The sequence below is a fragment of the Saccopteryx leptura genome, chromosome 1 (assembly GCF_036850995.1).
Source record: "Saccopteryx leptura isolate mSacLep1 chromosome 1, mSacLep1_pri_phased_curated, whole genome shotgun sequence".
Taxonomy (NCBI): Eukaryota; Metazoa; Chordata; class Mammalia; order Chiroptera; family Emballonuridae; genus Saccopteryx; species Saccopteryx leptura.
In genome coordinates this window covers 55,265,207-55,288,642 of record NC_089503.1, presented here as the reverse complement: position 1 = coordinate 55,288,642, position 23,436 = coordinate 55,265,207, and the positions used below count along the sequence as shown (strand labels likewise).

General features: G+C 37.0%; 2 protein-coding genes and 1 pseudogene across 2 annotated transcripts; 1 reads left to right on the top strand and 2 right to left on the bottom strand.

Moving 5' to 3' along the window:
• Positions 1 to 4,407: 4,407 nt before the first annotated feature.
• On the bottom strand, positions 4,408 to 11,455 carry LOC136388821 (olfactory receptor 51I2-like). Its single transcript, XM_066360628.1, has 3 exons — positions 11,407 to 11,455; positions 5,992 to 6,131; positions 4,408 to 5,386 (listed from the first exon to the last, which is right to left on the bottom strand). Exon 3 carries the CDS (start codon positions 5,356 to 5,358, stop codon positions 4,408 to 4,410), a length of 951 nt encoding a protein of 316 aa, XP_066216725.1. The 5' UTR covers positions 5,359 to 5,386; positions 5,992 to 6,131; positions 11,407 to 11,455.
• LOC136388021 (nascent polypeptide-associated complex subunit alpha pseudogene) lies at positions 9,930 to 10,618 on the top strand (annotated as a pseudogene).
• A 3,777-nt stretch (positions 11,456 to 15,232) lies between the features above and the next one.
• On the bottom strand, positions 15,233 to 17,718 carry LOC136388820 (olfactory receptor 51I1). The gene is made up of 2 exons (XM_066360627.1): positions 17,678 to 17,718; positions 15,233 to 16,302 (listed from the first exon to the last, which is right to left on the bottom strand). Exon 2 carries the CDS (start codon positions 16,223 to 16,225, stop codon positions 15,281 to 15,283), a length of 945 nt encoding a protein of 314 aa, XP_066216724.1. The 5' UTR covers positions 16,226 to 16,302; positions 17,678 to 17,718; the 3' UTR covers positions 15,233 to 15,280.
• Between the last annotated feature and the right edge of the window lie 5,718 nt (positions 17,719 to 23,436).

Sequence of the window (23,436 nt, the reverse complement as noted above, 5' to 3'; positions counted from 1 at the left end):
GTTGTTTTTAGATTTATTCTCCATGTTGCATTTAAAAATAAAATATTTTTCTGTATCTACCCTTTAGATGTAATAGGTGCTCAAAAATATTGCATAATCCCTGGCCGGTTGGCTCAGTGGTAGAGCGTCGGCCTGGCGTGCAGAAGTCCTGGGTTCGATTCCCAGCCAGGGCAAACAGGAGAAGCACCCATCTGCTTCTCCACCCCTCCCTCTCCTTCCTCTCTGTCTTTCTCTTCCCCTCCTGCAGCGAGGCTCCATTGGAGCAAAGATGGCCCGGGTGCTGGGGATGGCTCCTTGGCCTCTGCCCCAGGCGCTAGAGTAGCTCTGGTAGTGACAGAGCGACGCCCCGGAGGGGCAGAGCATTGCCCCCTGGTGGGCAGAGCGTCGCCCCCTGGTGGGCGTGCCGGGTGGATCCCGGTCGGGCACATGCGGGAGTCTGTCTGACTGTCTATCCCCATTTCCAGCTTCAGAAAAAAAAAAAAAAAAAGTAAAAATAAAAAATATATATATATATATATATATATATTGCATAAATAAATGAAGAAAGTAATTATCTCCTCTTCAGTGAAAGACATCCATATTTATTCACAAGTCTTTAGGTACCACTCCAGAAGAAATTGTTTTCTTTGATATTTAGCGATGGGATTTGATCAGAATTTTCTAGAACAGTCTCTTAGGTTTTATAAAAGCTGTGACTGGTGGGCATCTAATCTAGAGTTCTTCAAACTAATCATATCTTCCCTGGAGAAATGAGAACATTCCTGGAAGTGCCTGAGCACAAATATATAGTTTTAAGGGAATAAATTTTTAAGTATCTTGCTTAAATTGCTATGCCAGAAGTGTATTGTACTGTATCTCTGTTACACTATTTTTTTCTTCCTTTACACAATCTTATTCACTCACTTTATCAAAATTTTATTTAATTTTTAAAAAAGGAGAGGGAACTAGGCATAGCTTTTAAAATCATCTGGACTTTTTCCATGATATACCACAGTGTGTAAAACTTTCTAGAAACCAAAGGGACTCCTGAAAATATTGTCATAGTTTTTGATAAAGTGAATGACACTATGACTGGATAATTATTCTTGTGTAAAATCAATGGTATCAATTTTATTGCTTTTAACAAAAAGTAAAGAGGAATTCAAAGGAATTATCATTAATTAAGTCATTAAAATAATGAGTAAGAGATAATTATATGGTTTTTGTCATTCCAAAAGTATTTAAAAATGGCATTGGACTATAATTAAATAAATCCAATAACATCTTATTTATGTTATCAAACTTAACAGTATTAAAATTTACATAAAAGAAAATAAATAGGAATATAATTGTTGCTAAATTGTTTTTCATTCATTTAAATTTTCTTTTAGGGGGAGCAGTATTTTTACTTTTATTTATTTTTAAAATTTTTTATTGAATTTATTAAGATAATATTAGTTAATAAAACTATAAATTTTTACTTTAAATGTATTAAAAATTATACTTCATGCATGTTGTATTTTTCTTTATTTTCTTCCCTCCATCACCTTTTATTTGGTTTCCTTTATGCCCCTCCCTTCTCCCCACCACCCTCCCTTTCCTCCCTTCCCTTCACCCTGGTAACCACTGCACTATTATCTATGTCCATGAGTCTCAATTTTGTGTCCCACCTATGTATGGAATCATACAGTTCTTAGTTTTATCTGATTTACTTATTTCACTCAGTATAATGTTATCAAGGTCCATCCATGTTGTCATAAATGATATTATGTCATCATTTCTCATGGCTGACTAGTTAGTATTCCATAGTATACATATACCACATCTTCTTTATTCCACCCCCTATTGAAGGCCTTTTTGGTTGTTTCCATGTCTTGGCCACCGTAAATAATGCTGTGATGAACATGGGGCTGCATGTGTCTTTACATACCAATGTTTTAGAGTTTGAGGGGTATATACTCAGTAGCGGAATTTATGAGTCATATAGTAGTTCTGTTCTTAATTTTTTTGAGGAACCACCATACTTTCTTCCATAATGGTTGTACTACTTTACATTCCCACCAACAGTGAATGGGGGTTTCTTTTTCTCCACAGCCTCTCCAACACTTGTTATTACCTGTCTTTTTGATAATAGCTTACTAACAGGTGTGAAGTTGTATCTCATTGTAATTTTGATTTGTATTTCTTTAATAGCTAGTGAAGATGAGCATCTTTTCATAGTATCCAAAATTTACAAAGAACTCACAAAACTCAACAAAAAACAAGCAAACAATTCAATAAAAAAATCAGAAGAAGACATGAACAGACACTTCTCCCAAGAAGAAATACACATGTTGTATTTTTATGTATTAATCAGTATTAAGAAAGTAAGTCAATACAGAATATGTTTTTTAAACAGGATCACAAAAGGATAAAAAATAAAACACATGGACACAGAGAGGTGGAGGTGAAGGAGGATATGAAAGGATAAGTGGTGATGGAATAAATACTTGACTTGGTCTGGTGAACACACAATACAGTGGATAAACTTGTGTTATAGAATTGAGCACTTGAAACCTGTAAAATTATCTTAACTGGAGTGTCTTAATAAATTCAATAAGAAAAAGAAAGAAATGAACAATGCTTGCTTTATGGTTCACCAATTTTAAACATCCAAATATAAATATAAATTTGTTATAAATAATTATGATAGAGTGTTAAAATAATTTCAACAAAAATACATTATATGTTCAAAATTTTTCAGTGAAAGTAAAATAAAAATTTGAATTCAAGGAGAAAAAAATGTAAAATGTTATTAACAAATGTTTCTATTTTAAAATTTATGATTTCAGGTATTAAAACCATATATTTGGGTAGTAGGCAAAATGCAATATATAGATCATGTTTCATAGAAATGTATACTTGAAACCTATATGATCCTATTAACAAATGTCACCCAATAAATTTAATAAAAATCATAATGTATTTAGATTCCATTCAGTATTTAAATATGTGATATAACAATTTATTTTAAACTGACTATATTTACAATAGATCTCAAAACACATGCTTAAACACTATGTAAATTATGATAAAATTTTTATATATCATTCTGAAAATGCATAAGCAGGTACATAGTTTTTTTTACTTTCTATTAATTATTTTTGAGAATACATACAAATTTTACAACCACTGCATTACACAGACTGAGTACTCAAAAAAAAAAAAAAAAAAGGTGACCATAATGAGCTGGATGGGATTAAAAAGAATATAAAGTGGTAAGAAAAATGTTTACATTGTCATTGGAGGACTTGAGAGAAGCTGAAAGCCTGTGTCGTTACTCACCAATCAGCACTGTCTTATTAATCAGCTTTACATAGACTTGTATGGTTTAGGAGGTGTGAAGAAGGTCATTCTCATTTGACCAAAGGTCTTCAGAAAACCATGGACAGCCATAAGCAGAAATAAGCAGTGTCAACTAGACCTATGTTGACAGAGCTAGCGAAGGTGTGGTATAAAGTAATAGAAGAATAGATAAAATATACAGTCCATATGGCATGGTGAGATTGCTGATGTCTAAAGGGACAAGGGGAAAAGGGAACAAGAATATCCAGGCATAGTGACACCAGAACTATCTGGTCCTAAAACAGAGCCTGAGATTTTACTAAAGCACAGTTTGGTGCTTTTGCTGGGATTCATAGGATCTGTGAGGTTGTTCATATTCTACTTTGTGCCTAAGTTGAGGCTGTTTAGTCACCTATTCCTCATTCTCAGAGACTCCTAGTGCATTAATTCTAGGGGTAGAGACCACTGTATGGCAAGTCATAGGGACAGTCTGGTTCCTTACATAAAAAGAAGGAAGTTGCCTCAGAGAAAATTATATTAATTTTCCCATATAATTTATTGTTTAATCAAGGACAATTTAAGAGGGAAAGGAAGTGCTGTTCATAATGATGCTGGGAAAAATAAGTATAAACTATGATATCTGGGGAAAAGCAGAAAGTATGCTCACCTTACTTAAAGGTGTGTTCTTAGGGTGGTTTTCTTTGGTTGAGAGAGATGCCTAACCCACCACAAAGGAAATATATTTTATTTCATTTTAAATATTAAGTCTCAAGCCTTTACAGTCAGCTATTTTCTAGGCTTTTTGCTAGGAGTTTTAAGAAAGAAAAGAAAAGAAAATTTATGATCTCTGCTTTCAAGCTGATCATATCTATTAGAGATGACATGCACATGTGCACTTAACAAAGACACATGTGCATTGATTGATAGATGTGAAATGGGAAGGACTGGGGATAGTTCTTGTGATTTAGATTCAAGCCTATGTCAACACTTTGAATACCTTGTTTCTATTCTACCTCAAAATGCCTGGTGTAGAGCTTTGTATACAGCAGAAAACCATCAGAGTTTGTGGACTGATTCAAAGTTCCTATTCCTTTCTGAAGTGATTCAAAACAATTCTCTCTTGCAAGAAAAAAAAGTGGTGATTCGCTGTCGAACTGGCTTGGTCTTGATGCTATAAATGATGGGGTTGAGCACAGGAGGCACAAAGAGGTAGATGCTAGACATGAGTGTGTGGATCAGGGGTGAGGCATGCTTAGCAGCACGATGCATCACAGATACACCAATCATAGGCACATAGTACACAATCACTGCACAGATGTGTGACACACACGTGTTTAGAGCTTTCCGCTGTCCTTCCCCAGAAGCTATGTCTAACACTGTGTAAAGAATCAGTACATAAGAAACCACAATGAATAGTGAGTCCAGTCCAAAAGTGGCTAGGACAATGGCCAAACCCAAGATGCTATTGAGCTTAGTATCAGCACAAGGCAGCTGGATCAGGTCTGAGTGCAGGCAGTAAGAGTGGGAAAGGATGTTAATGTGGCAGTAGGGCAGCTGCCTCAAAAGGATTGGAAGGGAAGCCATGAGTGTCACACTCTTCAGTGTAATGCCCAGACCCATGCAGATAATGCGGGGCAGGGTCAGTATGGCTGTATAGCGCAGTGGGTTGTAGATGGCTACAAAGCGGTCATAACTCATGGCCAAGAGGACTCCCGATTCCATGCAGGAGAAAGTGTGAATGAAGAACATCTGAGACAGACAACCATCAAAGTCAATCTGGCGAGCATCAAACCAAAGAATGCCCATGACAGTGGGCAGTGTAGACACAGAGACACCCACCTCAGCCACAGCCAACATGGAGAGAAACAGGTACATGGGCTCATGTAAGGCAGGGTCCACCTTCACTGCTGCCATGATTAGGCCATTGCCCACAATGGCCACAATGTACATGGTGAAGAAAAGGATGGAAAACCAGCCATGTTGGGCCTCCAAGCCTGGGATTCCAGTCAGAAAGACAGATAGGACATCAAGGCTTCCATTGTTCTTGGCTCCCATGTCACCAACAGCAAAGATCAGTCTTCACCTGACATTTAAAAAACAAGACAAAGGTAGTTCCCACCTCTAAGGTCTTCTGCCTCAGCAGCTGCCCTCAAAGGTTGAAGGAGGGAGATGAAAGGAGGTTGGGAAAGTTGCAGTCATTTACATCATTATGAGTAAAAATATAACAGACATTTTCTTCTCACCTCCTCTTCTCCTGACTGCAAAATTCCTAAAATTTTACATGTAATGAAGATATTTGAGACTATACAATCATATGACAGACAGCATAACTTAAAAAGAGCAGAAACACAGGAATATATCATAACTGGATCAAAATTCATACTCAGCCAGTTACTGTGTCATGTGGATAACTTATTTGTACTCTGATCCAAAGTCTGTTTGTTCTTTTTTTTAACTTATAAAACAGAGATAATAATAACACTATTCTCTTATTTGTATATAAGAAGCAAATGAGAAAATTAACATAGTATGCTCATGGTTTTAGAGCTCCACAATGGATTCTGACAGACTTTACTTTGAAGCCCAATTTACAGTTTATTCTCAGCATGACCTTAAGCAGCTAAACTAACTTTCCCAAGCCTCTGTGTGTTCATTTGTAAACTAAGGATAAAAATACATCTGCCTCACCTGTCCGGTGGAACACTGGATAAGGCATCAACCTGGGGGTGCCAAAGTTGCTGGTTTAGTCCCGAGGTTGCTGGCTGGAGCCCAGAGTGGCCTGCTTGGGCCTGAGGCCACTGGCTTGAGCTCGAGGTCACCAGTTCATCCTGATCAAAGTACATATGAGGAGCAATCAATGGATGCACAACTACATGGAACAATGAATTGATGTTTTTTCTCTCTCTCCTTTCTTTCTTTCTCTCTCACTCTTTTTCTCTCTCAAAAAAAAAAAAAAGGAAAAGAAAAGAAAATATCTGCCTTATATGGTTGTTATAAAGGTAGACAAGATATTGTATGTCATATGAAACACTGAATAAATATAAGCTATTTTAGTCTTAGGGAGCTATTAAGACCAAGAGAGGAAGAGTGAGTAATATACCAAAACCTAAGATTCAATTTCTGCAGAGCCTGGGTGATAGTTTAGAACCACAGACTCGTTATGTAGTGATATTCTCATTTCACTATAGATATGGGAGTAAAATCAAGGCTGATTTAGAGGAGTCATAAGAAAGAACTGAGTTGTAGCTTTATCAATGCAGGTCTGAGAAAATACGGAGTCTGGGAAAATGGTAATCTTTGTGTTCCTCACAGAGGGGGTGGGGATGTTTTGAATAAAACAGAAACACTGGTGTTAGAAAGTTGAAAATGGACAAATATAAATAAAGAGTTAAAGGATATAGATATTCCATGAAAATTATACTAATATACAAGTGACCTCTGAGTTTAAAAAGAGTATTCAAAAAGGCTATTAAATAAAGAGGCAATGGCTTTAAAATAGCAGATGTAATCTAGAATCCATGAAGAGTTCCAAGACACAGAGATAAAGGACACCATTAGTGTTCAAGAGATCAGAATAAAATATCTAAATCCCAACCAGAAGGTAAAAATAATATATAATATAATACAGTGTAAAGTAATATAATGTAACATTATATAATAAAATATTATAAATTAAATTTGTAAAGTAAATTTTGAAAATATGAGATTGAAAGATGAAGCTACAATTGGTATAAGAACTGAATTTTTTCTAATCACCCGTTTATTCACTTGCTCAGCTGACTTGGATGTAAAATTCACTGATTCATTATCACTTATTTATCCTGCAGTTACCCAATGTTGATGTGAAATGATCCATATAGCCAACAAGTTCAATGGAAATGCTGTTAGAATGGATAAACAGTTAGGAGCAGATGTGGCTAGCTCAGGGAATACAAAGAGCTAACCATGGAAAAACACACGGACAATGTAACAGTGAGAATAACCCCAGAACCTATATTCTCTTACTCTTGAATTTCAAACCCTCTCTTTATGCACCTCTTTTCAAAGTCCCTAAAGTAGTCCCATGCATTATATCTCTGCTTCCCTCAAAGTTAACAACTTCCTGAAAGGTGAAATATATTTGCTTGGACTTTTATCCATTAATGTTCCTTGATTCTGCCTTGCAGATCAGGGGTTCTCAACCTTGGCTACAAATACCAATCACCAGCTGAGTTAAAATCCCACTGCCCAGGTAATACCCTTTACTGATTAAATTGGAATCTCTGAATGTGGTACATAATACCAGTATTTTTTAAAGCTCCAAGGTGAACTCAAAGTTAAATAGCACTCCAGACCCACTTGGTGACATTTTAGTCACTTTATAGTGACATTGTTTTAGTGCCCCCCAAACCTTCCTTTTTTTTCTTGTTTTTCAGATAACCTACCAACCCCACTCCTGACCTGTGGGTTAAACATTCCTCTGTGTTTCACCATCTGCTAGATTCTTCAGAGGAGTTCTTTTAAACAAACTTGGGTTTGCTTCTAATACTCCAGGGTGGTGCCCTCAGAGTTAACCTAAGTTTATTTAGGGCTAGCATTGCATATCACTTCCTTAGAAGTGAACCCAAAAACAGAGAAGGGCCTGGTAGGAGAAATTTGAGGCTTTATCTAACTGTTTCATCTGGATTCAGTCTTTATCTGCCTTACCTGAAACTTCCTGCCACTAGTAAAACCACATCTTGGACAGGAAGTAAAGGTAAAGCTTGAAAACACTAGTCATGACCCATGTCATGGTGGAGGAATGTACAAGATGGGGAATAAGAAGGGCAAGAGAGCATAGCTACAAGAAATGATAACCAGAGAGGCAGTTGCCTCATTATCCTCATAGCAATCCTATAACGAACATACTAAGTGACTTGCTTTAAACCAGTGAGTGGCTAAGCTAAGAATAAAATCAAGTTCTCCAAACTGTATATTCTATGGTCTTTCCTATGAAGCCCAACAACCAGCTTTCTAAAGCTAATGCTACCTAAGTAGGAAGAAGGAACAGATACTGGAGAAGTTGATCATCTTTATTTTTATAGGCAGAGAAAAGGACAAAATGCAGATAATATTTTTCTTCCCCTGTCTTATATGCCAACTGGGAATCAGGTGAAAGATACTTCTAAAGTGGCCCCCTCTCAGAAATCCACTGATTCAGTTGTCAATTTGACAGTCTTTATCGAAACTGAAACCAGAGTCCAATCTTATACCCACTGAGAGATCCAAATTCTCAGTATCTTTATCAAGCCTACACTCAGCTTGAAGACTACCAATGCTGGGGAGCTCATTGCACCTAAAGCCATTATTTTGGTTAGATTGCATTGCCTTATAAAATTCTTCCTTATATTAGACTTGAACCTACTTCTTCCACATTATACATAATGTTGCAGACACAAGAGACACGATAATCGTTTTAGGCTTCAAGTAAATATTGTTTTTCCATAGTATATGTTATTTTCTTGTGAAACACATCTTAATTTGTAAATATGCATACACTTGTGTAATTGTTTATTTAATGCCTATATTTCCAGAGTGTAAACTCCATCAAAGTAAGTTTGGTATTGGCTGCTCTTTAAAAAATTTTTGATTCCTATATACTTAATCCTAGCACAGGATCAGGTACATCGCAGATGCTTAATAAACATTTAACTGCATTAATAAATAATTGAATCAATAAATAGTATCTGAAAGTGTCAATCATAATAATATCATGTAATCTTCCTTTTTTTCAGATTATCTATCCTAATTCTTTTAGTTACTCAAAGTAGCTGATTATTGTTTTCCTCAGCACAAGTCATCCTTCAGTGTGTCTCATGGATAGTAAGTTTAATATGAGTCAACAATGTGACATACAGCTTACAAAAAATTAATGGCCTGACCTGCGGTGGCACAGTGGATAAAGTGTCTACCTGGAATGTTGCGGTCTCCAGTTTGAAACCCTGGACTTGCCTAATCAAGGCACATATGGGAGTCAATGCTTTCTGCTCTTCCCCTTTTCTATTTCTCTTTCTCTTCTCTCTCTAAATGAATAAATAAAAATCTTTTAAAAAAAACTAATAGATTTTAGGCATTATTAATAGAGGTAGTTTATTTAGAAAATAATATGTTCGAAAATATAATTTATAATTCTATCCTTTCTCCTTTTTTCTACTTACATTGTCTTTCTCTGTCTTGTATTTTAAACTCTTACTATTATTCACAACCAAACTTTTATCTGTAGCTTTTTAAAAAGAAATAATAAATTTCTCATCCATGACTTCAGATCATTTTATAAGGACTTTTCCTATTTTCTTAGAATTACATTTACACCTCTGTTATCCTTGTCATACTTTGGGCATATTTAGGGTTAGACTTGTGCCCAGTTCATCCTTGTCTCCAGAGCACTTCATGATTCTAACACCAAGACATGCTTAAAGATTAAGAATTAATAAAAGCATGGAAATACTTCTCAGAGCCATAACAGAAGGTCATTCAGTTCTGGGTTTAATAATGCAGATTAGAGTTAAATCAACTGAGACACAGTCAAAGGCAAATAGGATCAAGTCACTTAAAAAGCAATTAAGGCCCTTTCTGCTGCCATCTTGTTTCTGTGTTCCCCACACAAAATGTCCAGTGAAGTCACAAAAACTGTCCCTGCTACAAAGCAGGAGTTGCCACAGCCCCAGACTGAGGCTGGGTCTGGAACAGAATCTGACAGTGATGAATCAGGACCAGAGCTCAAGGAACAATATTCCACACAGGCAACTACACAACAAGCCCAGCTGGCAGCAGCAGCTGAAATCAATGAAGAACCAACCAGTAAAGCCAAACAGAATCAGAGTGAAAAGAAGGCACAGAAGGTTATGTCCAAACTGGGTCCTTACAGGTTACAGAAATTACTAGTCTAAGAATAGCCTCTTGGTTATCACAAAACCAGATGTCTACAAGAGCCAGCTTCAGATACCTTCGTGGTTGTTGGGGAAGCCAAGATCAACGATTTATGTTCGCAAACACAGCTAATGACGGCTGAAAAATTTTATTTAAGAGAAAGCTGGCTCAAACATTCAGTAAAACACAGGACTCCAACTGTACAAGAGGAAAGTAAAGAGGAAGAGGTTGACAAAACAGGTGTGGAAATTAAGGACATAAAATTGATTATATCACAAGCAAATGTGTTGAGAGCAAAGGTAGTCCAAGACCTGAAGCATAACAACAATAATATATTGTAAATGCTATTATGGAATTAACAACACAACCATCTAAAAATAAGAACCTTTTCTTGGTGTTTCAAATGAGTAACTTCAGTTTGGTTTAAAATTTCTTTCTATCGTTCATAAAGTTATGGCTTCCTGTAGGATAAAAAAAAAGCACTTAATGAACCAGTGAAGATGTGTTTTGAAAAGAGAAGACTGTAGAAGATGCAAGGGTGGTGTGGGCTCAACGGGTAGTGAGTGATAGGTAGAAATCACAGGGAGACAGTTTGTGACTCAGGTAAGAAAGGAAGGTTTTTCTGAGTCAAAGGTGCATGAGGAGATAATATGTTCTGGTCAGTGAAAATGTTCAAGCAAAGACTGAAAAACCTTTGATAGCAATGCCAAAGAAAAATTCTAGCATCTGTTTAATTGGGATTAAATGCCTTTTCAACTCTTCTTCTGTCCTCAAGCCTGGTGTTTCAGACTGTCCAAGTCTCTCCTATCCCATGACCCTGAGAATATCATGGCTGTGATCTGTGTTGCCAAAACAGAGCCAAGTTCTCAGTCCTTGAGATGAGATCATTATGTGTCTTTCACTGCTAAAGCAGACCCTGGAAATTTTATTGAAAGTATTTAGAAGAGTGCACGGGAATGTGAATGAATAGTACTCTTTTTGTAGAAAACCTGCACAAAAATAAAATTTAAGGATTCTTCTGTCCTAAACCTCTCCATCAGAGGCCAAACACATCATGGCTAAGTATACAAACATATAAATATACCTTGACAGAGACTCATCAAAGATACAGAGGCATGAAAGAGACTAAAAGAAGCACAGAGAGGCACAAACAGAATTGTGGCCAGAAACACACTTTTGGTGCATATACCTAGAAGACACAAGCAAGCAGGTTACCTGAGTAAGCTTTGAGAAGTGACAGTTGAGTTAAAAGACAGAAGGTAAGAGTTCACAATGACACTAAGAATGGGCCTCTGGCCGGCACTAGCCAAGAGAGGAGAACAACTTTATGTTTCTGAATGAGCTCCCAGATGTCAGAGCCTCTGGGGTCCTGCTTAGCCTAATTGTGATGCTGTGCTGGTGATAGGAAAGGAAGGGGGACTACATTTTCCCTTGGGAGAAAAAAAAGCATGTCTCCTGGAGACACTGCTCTCTATCCACAGAGAAAGTAAAATTCCAACTCCTTCCTTGTGATGAAAAGTAGGATGGAGACAAAGTCCCGAAGCTCCATGGCAACATCTCCCCATCTAAACTCTAATTGTTAAGTCTCAAAACTGGGACTCTGAGTACAGAACGCAGAGTTTATTTTTTCTGAATTCTGTCTTTAAAACTTATATCATAGAAATAACCTGAAACTTAAAGCCTAATGAACAAATTCTAGGACTCAGAGCCCAGGGAGCAGAGCTTATAGCCCAGAACCAGGCCCAGAATTGAAACAATGTTGGATATAATCGTGGCTGCCTTTACCCACTTATCTCTGTTGTTTCTACTCAATTCCATTCAACCCTCCACCAAACTGTACAAGATTTAAGTGTCCTTTGGGAGAGACATTCCTGAGTACTGAAAGACCATGAGGTTCAAAGTCACACAGACGTAGGTTTGAGTTTTGTTTTTTTTGTTTTTTGTTTTTTTGACATCTGTCAGCTTTATGATTCCGGGGAAGTAGCATTTCTTTAATTTGGAATCTGATCTGTAAAGCGCTAGTACTTATAGACAGGGGGTAGAGATTCAAATAAAAAAGAGGAAGTGATATTTTTAATGTGATTGTACCAAATACTGTATTTTTTGCTCCATAAGACTCACCTGACCATAAGACACACCTAGGGTTTTAAGGAAGAAAATAAGAACAAAAATATTCTGAACCAAATGGTGTGTTAAAATATTCAATAAAGGCCCTGGCCGGTTGGCTCAGTGGTAGAGCATCGGCCTGGCGTGCAGAGTCCCAGGTTTGATTCCCGGCCAGGGCACACAGGAGAGGCGCCCATCTGCTTCTCCACCCCTCCCCCTCTCCTTCCTCTCTGTCTCTCTCTTCCCCTCCTGCAGCCAAGGCTCCATTGAAGCAAAGTTGGCCGGGGCACTGAGGATGGCTCCATGGCCTCTGCCTCAGGCGCTAGAATGGCTCTGGTTGCAACAGAGCAACGCCCCAGATGGGCAGAGCATTGCCCCCTGGTGGGCATGACTGGGACAGAGCAACACTCCAGATGGGCAGAGCATCACCCCCTGGTGGACATGCCAGGTGGATCCTGGTTGGGCTCATATGGGAGGCTGTCTGACTGCCTACCTGTTTCCAACTTCGGAAAAATACAAAAAAAAAAAAATTCAATAAAATACCATATTTTTCACTCCATAAGATGCATGGGCATTTTCCCCTCCACTTTTTTGGGGGAAAAGTGTGTCTTATGGAGCGAAAAATATGGTAACTTCTTTCCCAAGTACCTAGTCTGTCCCATTAAGTGCCCTATATGACTCTTCTTTGTTTCATTTTTAAATATAGTAAGGATGTATTGAGGGAAGGAATGGCAGGAGAGCTCTCTCATTTTTGTATCAAGTGGTGGGATGTATTTAGGGAAGTAAACAGAAGATAGATGTAAAGAAAACTTTTTCTTCCCCTTATGGAACTTTGAAGTGCCTCAAAGAGGCAGTTAGAGAACCCTTTATACTTTTCATTATTGGAGAGTGAGTGTGGAGTGGCTGAGAACTGTTCCTCAGAACCTCTGTGTTAGCTATTTCTGCGCTATATTTACACCAACTTATGGAGATAATAGGCTATGAGTCTGCATTTTCCTTCACCACTAACATTATACACCTGTAATTGTCAAACACCATCCACAATCTGACCTAGGCAAACTTTGAAGACATCATTTCCCAAGCTTTTCCATGTAAAATCTCTCTGTGTACACAAAGTTGCTTGCAAATATCCTAAATATTTTATACCAGTCCTGTAACTGGGACATAGACAATAGTATAGTGATTGCCAGAAGGAAGGGGGGGGGGTTAGGAGAGCTAGAAGAGTTTGGTAAAGGGGGATAAATGGTTACGGAAGGAGACTTTATTTGTGGTGGTAAATATGCAATACAATATAATAATGATCTATTGTAGAATTGTATACCTAAAACCTATATATTTTATTAATCAATGGAACTCCAATACATTAAATAAAAAATAAATTATAAAAAGCAAAAAAAAAAAAAAAAAAAGATACTTGTAGAATTCATTAAAACACAATTGCTGGACTTTGTTCCCTAGATTTTCTAGTCCAGGACATCTGAGGAAGGGCCTGAGAATTTACATGCCTAACAGTTACCCAAGTGATTATGATGATGCTGGTCTGGGAATCACACTTTGAGAACTACTTTTCCAGACTCTTGTTCACATCAGATTGGCATTATCTGAGCAGTGTTAGAAAAGAGAAACACTGTGCTTTTTAAGTTTTAATCACCCAAGGGTCTTGTCCAATGCGATTTGAATTCAGTAGGTCTTACATGGGGTCTCAGATTCTGTTTTCTAACAGGCTTCAAGATATACACATGCTATTGTTTATTGGGTCACACATGGAGTAGCAAAATTCAAAACTTTTTTACCTAAATCCCTCTTCTTATACTATGTCAAAATGATTACCTTTCCTTCTCCCTGCCATCCTGTACCAAGTACTCTAACCTCTCTCATCTTTTATAAGTCACTTCACAAACACACACAAAAAATTTATCCTGCTTTCCACAAACTAAATGGAAACTATCACATGAAACACCAAGACGCCACAGAATTTTGTTTGTCTCCAAATCTTATCATTCGCCATATTCTGAGTGGAATTTGGATTATTTATATTCAAGCCAATTTGCGCTGTAGAACTTTCATTATTTCCATAAGTCAAGCATTTTTCAGGGTGTCCTTATTCTTTTTTAATGTTTTTCACTTAATATGTCTTTCTCTTACTTAACAATGTCTGCCCTGATTAGTTGACTCAGTGGCAGAACATTAGCCCAGAGTGTGGATGTCCTACGTTTGATTCCCGGTCAGGACACACAGGAGAAAGAACCATCTATTTTCGCCCTTCTCTTTCACTCTCTGTCTCTCTTTCACCATCTTTCTCTTTTCCTCTCACAGCTATGAATCAATTGATTCAAGTGCATTGGCCCCAGGCACTGAGGATGGCTCCATGAAGCCTCTACCTCAGAAGCTAATAATAACTTAATTGTTAGCATCAGTCCCAGATGGGTAGAGCATCCGCTGCAGGCGAGGGTCTCTGGGTGGATCTTGGTCAGGGCACATGTGGGAGTCTATCTCCCTTCCTCTTACTTATATTGAAAAAAAAATACAATATGTCCTACTCCCATTATAATGTTATTAGCAATTAGTACAAGGTTTTTCACATGGTAAATATTCAATACACATCTATGTCATTTATTTTATTAATGTTCCTTTATTGATTTCATATTAACAACTATTAGAATTTTGGTTTTACTCCTTCTTGATTTAAGTATTTCTTAATTTCATTTTTTTAGATTTTTTAATTTATTGATTTTAGAAAGGGGGAGAGAGTGAGAGACAGATAGAGGGAATGGGAGAAGCGGGAAGCATCAACTCATAATAGTTGCTTCTTGTATGTGCTTTAACCAGAAAAACCCAGGGTTTCAAACTGGTGACCTTAGCATTCTAGGTTGATGCTTTATCCACTGCACTACCACATATCAGGATTTTAAACATTTCTTGAGTTCTCAAACAAGTCCTAGTTCTTTCTGTTAAGGAGTTCTCTCAGGATCTGTAGCTTTCCTCAGCTTCGGGATTTATAAAAGCCTTTGAAGATCCCTCTGCGTATCTCCTTTGTCTTCACGCTGTAGATGATAGGGTTCAGCATGGGGGGTACAAATAAGTAGACGTTGGACATCATAACATGAACAACAGGTGGGGCACTTTTCCAGAAGCGATGGATCATGGAGACAGCAATTATGGGCACATAGAAAGCCAGCACTGCACAGATATGTGACATGCAGGTGTTGAGTGCCTTGAACCGCTGCTCTCGGGATGCAATGGCCAGCACAGCTCTCAGAATCAATGCGTAAGAGAGAAGGATAAAAGTTGAGTCTATGCCATAGGTGAAAATAACCACAAAGAGTCCATAGATGTTGTTAACATGGATGTCTCCACATGCCACTTTCATGAGATCTGGATGGAGGCAGTACGAGTGATGCAAAACATTGCCCTTGCAGAAGGGAAGTCGTTTCAACAGAAAGGGAAAAGGCAAAAGAGTTGTGAGGCTCTTGGCAAGGATGCCTAGGCCCATAGCCAAGATGCACCTGTTGGTGAGCACAGTGGCATAGCGTAGTGGATCACAAATAGCCACAAAACGGTCAAAGCTCATGGCCAGCAGTATGCCTGATTCCGTGAAAGAGAAAGTGTGGATGAAGAACATCTGAATCAAGCAAGCATTGAGACCAATATGACGGTAGTTAAAGCAGAAAGTAGCAAGCACAGTTGGGAGTGTTGAAAAGGATACCCCTAGATCATTGAGAGAGAGCATGGAGAGAAAGTAGTACATGGGCTGGTGCAGAGCAGTCTCCCGAACCACCAGAGCAAGGATGCTGAGGTTGCCTACAATGGAGATCAGGTACAGGATGCAGAAAACCAGGGCAACCCAAGCTTGACCTGTCTGCATCCCAGGAATGCCTGTGAGCTGAAGTGTGTCAGGCTGGAAGGGGGTGCCATTGGGGCCCAACATGGCAGGCAGGTGGGAGAATACAGATGGAGAAGGAGCCCAAGAGGGTGTTTGGGGAAGTTCATCTTCTTTCAGACATCCTGTCCCAACACAAAAAATCAAAGGTTGAAAAGGTTTGTTTCTGTTTCTGCATCCTCTATTAGATTATGAGCTCTTTAAGGATAGCAACTGGGTTCTACTCATTTCTGAATCACCATGCCCAGTATCCTTCCCAGGCCAGAGTAGAAACTCTGTGAAGGTGTGATGATCTAGATTCTAGTGAGTTCCCATCATGGCAAGGCAACAAGATTAGAGACCTTGATGTAAACATCCCCTAATTCTCACTTTAAACTGTAGTATCCCTTCACTTCCCCATCTTGGGAAATGAGAAACCCACATTTTGGCAGTTTGGGGAGACATAGAGGTTATCCTGAACAGGGAAAAGAAAACACTGCTTATAACTTGGGAAACTGTTCGGTAATTGATATAGATAAAACTTTTACATCTTTTAAATTAGTTTTGATAACCTTTACTCAGATTTGGCCTCAGCTTCCCAATCCTTCCCAATCAGCTTATCCCTGAACATGCTTACATAAAAAACTGTTCCACTTCTGAAAATCTTAAATTTTATTTTTAAACTTTCTGACCACATCCTTCTACCTTCCAACTCACTCTGCTTGTGCCCATATACCTGCTTTCAGTCTCAACAATCCCTTTATTCGTTTTCTGGTCTATTTGTCTTTTAGCACTTTCTCCTCACTTTTTCCTGACTTACTCTCCCACTAAAGCTGGTATTTACATCTCCTCTTTGAATGCTCTTTCACATCCATACGGCAAACCCTAACTTTGATAACTTTTATATTTAGACTGGGTGTGCAGCTGGATAAAACCAAAGAAGCAAATGTTTTGTTGGGGAAAAAAACCTGATTATTTACCCCTGCCTTCATTTTCAACTTATTTAAATCTTTATCCGTTCTTATACCCTGACTCCTGAGAAAGAGATATCTCTCTTTCACCAAGGCCAGGGCCTCTACCTTCAGGATTCCATCTCTTGCCCTCTCCTTCAAACATCTCTTGCATTAGTCCATTGTGTTTCATCTTCAACTTCTTCCTTTCTGTCTCTTTTTCCCCCTTTAGATAATAAGCATGTGCAAGACCATACTACTCTCTTACCCTTCCCCAATTCTTAGGCAAGCTTCTTGAAACACTGTCTCTAGATGCCAAGGAAGAAGAGCTTATTTATGTTTCTATTTTTCAAAATTTATTCTGACATCTTCAAAGTCAGGAATTCTTGACCTTACCTTCTATCATTGCTCAAATTACTATAGTGTGGTTTCCACATCCTACATTCCCCCTCAAAAAACTAATTTTTTTTTTTTGCACCACTGACTTCTTTATTGTTTAATCTAATAATAAACTTTCTCAATTTTTATTCATTTGGCCTCCTTAAAAGAGTTAATTTTGTTGGTAACTCACCTTTTAAAAACTGCCTTCTTCTTCTGTAGGCACCTTCTCCCATTTTTCTCTTACTTTGATTTATTTTCCTCTGCCTTCTTTACTAAATCCCATTTCTCTGTCGTTGTCCTTAAATAGCAGGAAAAGTAAACAATAATTAGAATGGTGTAAATTGAGAAACCATATCATAAAGAGCTTTTTCCATGTTTATACCAACCTAAAACATACTAATAAACACACACACAGCCAAAAATGTATCAATACTAACAAACCCACAGTAGTATTTTACTAATTATATTCCTGCAACCTACTCAGTACTGAAAATCATGGAGAGGAAGTATGAAACACCAAGACAAAAATCTGGATTCAATAAATCAGCCCCTACATCTAAGGTTATGTGATTGATTTGGTATTAAATTTTTTATTCAGATGGGTACCTGTCATCAAGGTCCCGGCTCATGGGCTTCAGAAAAGAATACCTTTATCTCATGCTTGGAAGAGAAATATGAGGGTCAGAGTCAGTCTAGGGTTGCAATGAGACTGTTACAGTTTGGCATAAGTTTTAGGTAAGAGGCCCAGGTGGGTAATATGAAGGAAAGGCACTCACTGGGTGGCAAACTCCTTTTTCTTATAGCTGGATGTACTGGTCTGTAGGTCCAGGTGGCAGAGTGACATAAGCTCACTCGCCTAAGGCTCATACATTTATGAATACCTCAGAGTCCCTAGGCTTTTTGTTTGTGGTTAGAAGAAGAGTGGATACAGTGGAGAATTGGTCCTAGGAGAATCCTTTTCTTGGACCTATTAATCTCTAATATTATTATCCATATTCATTACTATGTTAAATCCCTTTGGTCAGGAATACAAACACATGAATACACACAAACATACCTCGTCATTGACATTCTGTTAACCCGACAGGTACTTCTTTAGCATATTGAATTATTTATTTGCTAACATGTTGACTCTTTCAGATTCATATACAACAAAGAGATAAATACAAATATATTCATTCAATTGCCCAACAGCCTAGTTATTAATCACATATCTTGACACATCAAACACACACTATAATCTGTGTATTCCTACAATGATGACAGAGACTAATTTAGATTACAAGCATACTTTTAGATATGGACATTTAAATAGAATTTCATCCATATACTCAAAGAAATAATCAGATATGTTTTAAATATACCCCCATGTTTACATATCCAAAAGTATATAATTTAAATACATGCCCATATTCTCATTAACAGATGAACAAAATGGCCACAAATTCATATCCCCATATCTACTCATAAATTCATAATATAATTTAAATCTATTGCAATTGTTTTGTAAAAATTTATGTTAGTGTACATATAACATGCTTTTAATGCAAGTATTCCTTTTACCTTACTTCAAAATTAAAAGTTTAGTTCAAAGACCAAACCAAAAGAAAAAAAAGACAGAAAAAAAACCCCACAATTTGAGCATTATTGCTTCAGTTATTACTCTCAGCACTGGTGTTACACAGAGCAATAAAGACCAAGCACCTATTCTTTTTAATTAAATGTATTGGGGTAACATTGGTTAATAAAATGATATAGGCTTCAGGCGTACAATTCTATAGTACATCAACGTATTGTATCATGTGTTCACTACCCTAAGTCAAGTCTCCTAACACCATTTATTCCCTCTTTACCCTTTTCTACCTCTCCCCCATGCTCACCATATTGTTGTTTGTGACTATGAGTTTTTTTTCTTTGCTTAACCCCTTTACCTTTTTCACCCAGGTTCCAACCCCCTTCTCCTCTGTCAGCTATCAGTCTGTCTCTGTATCTATTCTTGCAAAGACAAATATTAAGAAACCAATCCTCTCAACAGTCTAGACACTCAGTAGAGGCAAACATGCCTCCAGACACTACTTAAAAATAGGATATAAACTTACTTCACAACTAAAACAATGCTTTGTCTGAACTAATGTGTAAGTAAGACTTGTGTACCATATGTTTGAAAGAAATAAGATAAGTATATAAATAAGTAAACTTTAATTGATTGCAAGGGTTCTCAGGTTACAACAGTCTCAACATATGATGTTTCAAGTTTACGATGCTCACTCTCATAAAAAACTTTAAAAAATTGAGATGTGAGTGCTTCGCCTTACGGCATTAACATCATACTTACAGACTATGTGGGCAAGCTAGTTTGGTTGTGCGTGAGGGAGTTGACATCCTCCAGTATGCTTACCTACTCCATTTTGGACTGTTAAAAGCAGAAGTGTTACATTTAAGTTAGGCTAGGCCTAGGGTGTGTTTTGATCTATACCAAAATTTGGGTTACGTCGCTGTTATAGGAGCACAACTATATCATAACCCAAAAATCCCTTGTTTATGAATGCTGAAATATTTAAAGGAGAGTGTATTGATATGCAACTTAACTTTGATATACTTTGATAAGATAAATGAATTGGTGGATGAATAGAAGAATGGACATATGGGTAGGTATATGATAAAGATAGCATAATAAAAATTAATAATATTTAAGTGGTAGGTATACTTGTGTTTATTATAAAACTTTCTCAACTTTTCTATGTGTTTACATTTTTTTCATGATAAAATGTTGGAATATTTTAAAAATTTATTATTAAAATGTAGTTGGCATACAATATTACATTAGTTTCAGATGTACAACATATTGATTTGACATTTATTATATATATTTTATAATGTGATCCCACACTAAGTCTAGTAAAATTTTATAAATAAAAGAAATAGAGCAGGATATAGAGCATTGTTCTTTTTTTTATTATTATAATTTTATTTTTTTAATGGGGCGACATCAATAAATCAGGTTACATATATTCAAAGATCAACAAGTCCAGGTTATCTTGTCTTTCAATTATGTTGCATACCCATCACCCAAAGTCAGATTGTCCTCTGTCACCTTCTATCTAGTTTTCTTTGTGCCCCTCCCCCTCCCCCTTTCCCTCTCCCTTTCCCCCCTCCCCTCATAACCACCACACTCTTATCAATGTCTCTTAGTTTCACTTTTATGTCCCACCTACGTATGGAATAATGCAGTTCCTGGTTTTTTCTGATTTACTTATTTCACTTCCTATAATGTTATCAAGATACCACCATTTTGCTGTAAATGATCCGATGTCATCATTTCTTATGGCTGAGTAGTATTCCATAGTGTATATGTGCCACATCTTCTTTATCCAGTCATCTATTGACGGGCTTTTTGGTTGTTTCCATGTCCTGGCCACTGAGAACAATGCTGCAATGAACATGGGGCTGCATGTGTCTTTACGTAGCAATGTTTCTGAGTTTTGGGGGTATATACCCAGTAGAGGGATTGCTGGGTCATAAGGTAGTTCTATTTTCAGTTTTTTGAGGAACCACCATAATTTCTTCCATAATGGTTGTACTACTTTACATTCCCACCAACAGTGTATGAGGGTTCCTTTTTCTCCACAGCCTCTCCAACATTTGCTATTACCTGTCTTGTTAATAATAGCTAATCTAACAGGTGTGAGGTGGTATCTCATTGCAGTTTTGATTTGCATTTCTCTAATAACTAAAGAAGATGAGCATCTTTTCATATATTTGTTGGCCATTTGTACTTCCTCCTGGGAGAAGTGTCTGTTCATGTCCTCTTCCCATTTTTTATTGGATTGTTTGTTTGTTTGTTGTTGAGTTTTATGAGTTCTTTGTATATTTTGGATATTAGGCCCTTATCTGAGCTGTTGTTTGAAAATATCATTTCCCATTTAGTTGGCTTTCTGTTTATTTTGTTATCAGTTTCTCTTGCTGAGCAAAAACTTCTTAGTCTGATGTTGTCCCATTCATTAATTTTTGCCTTCACTTCTCTTGCCATTGGAGTCAAATTCATAAAATGCTCTTTAAAACCCAGGTCCATGAGTTTAGTACCTATGTCTTCTTCTATGTACTTAATTGTTTCAGGTCTTATGTTTAGATCTTTGATCCATTTTGAGTTAATTTTAGTACAGGGAGACAAACTATACTCCAGTTTCATTCTTTTGCATGTGGTTTCCATTTGTCCCAGCACCATTTATTGAAGAGGCATTCCTTTCTCCATTGTATGTTCTTGGCCCCTTTATCAAAAATTATTTGACTATATATATGTGGTTTTATTTCTGGACTTTCTATTCTGTTCCATTGGTCTGAGTGTCTATTTTTCTGCCAATACCATGCTGTTTTGATTGTCGTGGCCCTATAAGAGAGTTTGAAGTCAGGTATTGTAATGCCCCCAGCTTCATTCTTTTTCTTTAGGATTGCTTTGGCTATCCGGGGTTTTTTATAGTTCCATATAAATCTGATGATTTTTTGCTCCATTTCTTTAAAAAATGTCATTGGAATTTTGATGGGAATTGCATTAAATTTGTATATTGCTTTGGGTAATATAGCCATCTTGATTATATTTATTCTTCCTAACCAAGAACAAGGAATATTCTTCCATCTCATTATATCTTTCTCGATTTCTCTTAACAATGGTTTATACTTTTCATTATATAAGTCCTTTACATTCTTTGTTATGTTTATTCCTAAGTATTTTATTTTTTTGTTGCAATTGTGAAGGGGATTATTCTTTTGAGTTCGTTCTCAGTTGTTTCATTGTTGGCATATAGAAAGGCTATTGACTTCTGTATGTTAATTTTGTATCCTGCGACCTTACTGTATTGGCTTATTGTTTCTAGTAGTCTTTTTGTGGATTCTTTGGGGTTTTCGATGTATAGGATCATATCATCTGCAAAAAATGATACCTTTACTTCTTCTTTTCCGATATGGATGCCTTTTATTTCTTTGTCTTGTCCGATTGCTCTGGCTAGAACCTCTAATACCACATTAAATATGAGTGGAGAGAGTGGACAACCCTGTCTTGTTCCTGATTTAAGGGGGAAAGCCTTCAGTTTAGTGCCATTTAATATGATGTTAGCTGATGGTTTATCATATATGGCCTTTATCATGTTGAGATATTTTCCTTCTATACCCATTTTGTTGAGAGTCTTAAACATAAAATTGTGTTGTATTTTATCAAAAGCCTTTTCTGCATCTATTGATAAGATCATGTGGTTTTTGTTCTTTGTTTTGTTGATATGGTGTATTATGTTAACCGTTTTATGTATGTTGAACCATCCTTGAGATTCTGGGATGAATCCCACTTGATCATAATGTATTATTTTTTTAATATGTTGTTGTATTCGATTTGCTAGTATTTTGTTTAGTATTTTAGCATCTGTATTCATTAGAGATATTGTTCTTTAGTTTTCTTTTTTGTGCCATCCTTGCCTGGTTTTGGTATGAGGGTTATGTTGGCCTCATAAAATGTGTTTGGAAGTATTGCTTCTTCTTCAATTTTTTGGAAGACTTTGAGTAGAATAGGAACCAAGTCTTCTTTGAATGTTTGATAAAATTCGCTGGTATAGCCTTCAGGGCCTGGACTTTTATTTTTGGGGAGGTTTTTAATGGTTTTTTCTATTTCTTCTCTACTGATAGGTCTGTTTAGGCTTTCTGCTTCTTCTTGACTCAGTCTAGGAAGGTTGTATTGTTCTAGAAATTTATCCATTTCTTCTAGGTTGTTGAATTTAGTGGCATAAAGTTTTTCATAGTATTCTACAATAATTCTTTGTATATCTACGGTGTCCGTGGTGATTTCTCCTCTTTCATTTTGGAATTTGTTTATATGAGTTCTTTCTCTTTTTTCCTTGGTAAGTCTTGCCAAGGATTTGTCAATTTTGTTGATCTTTTCAAAGAACCAGCTCTTTGTTCTATTAA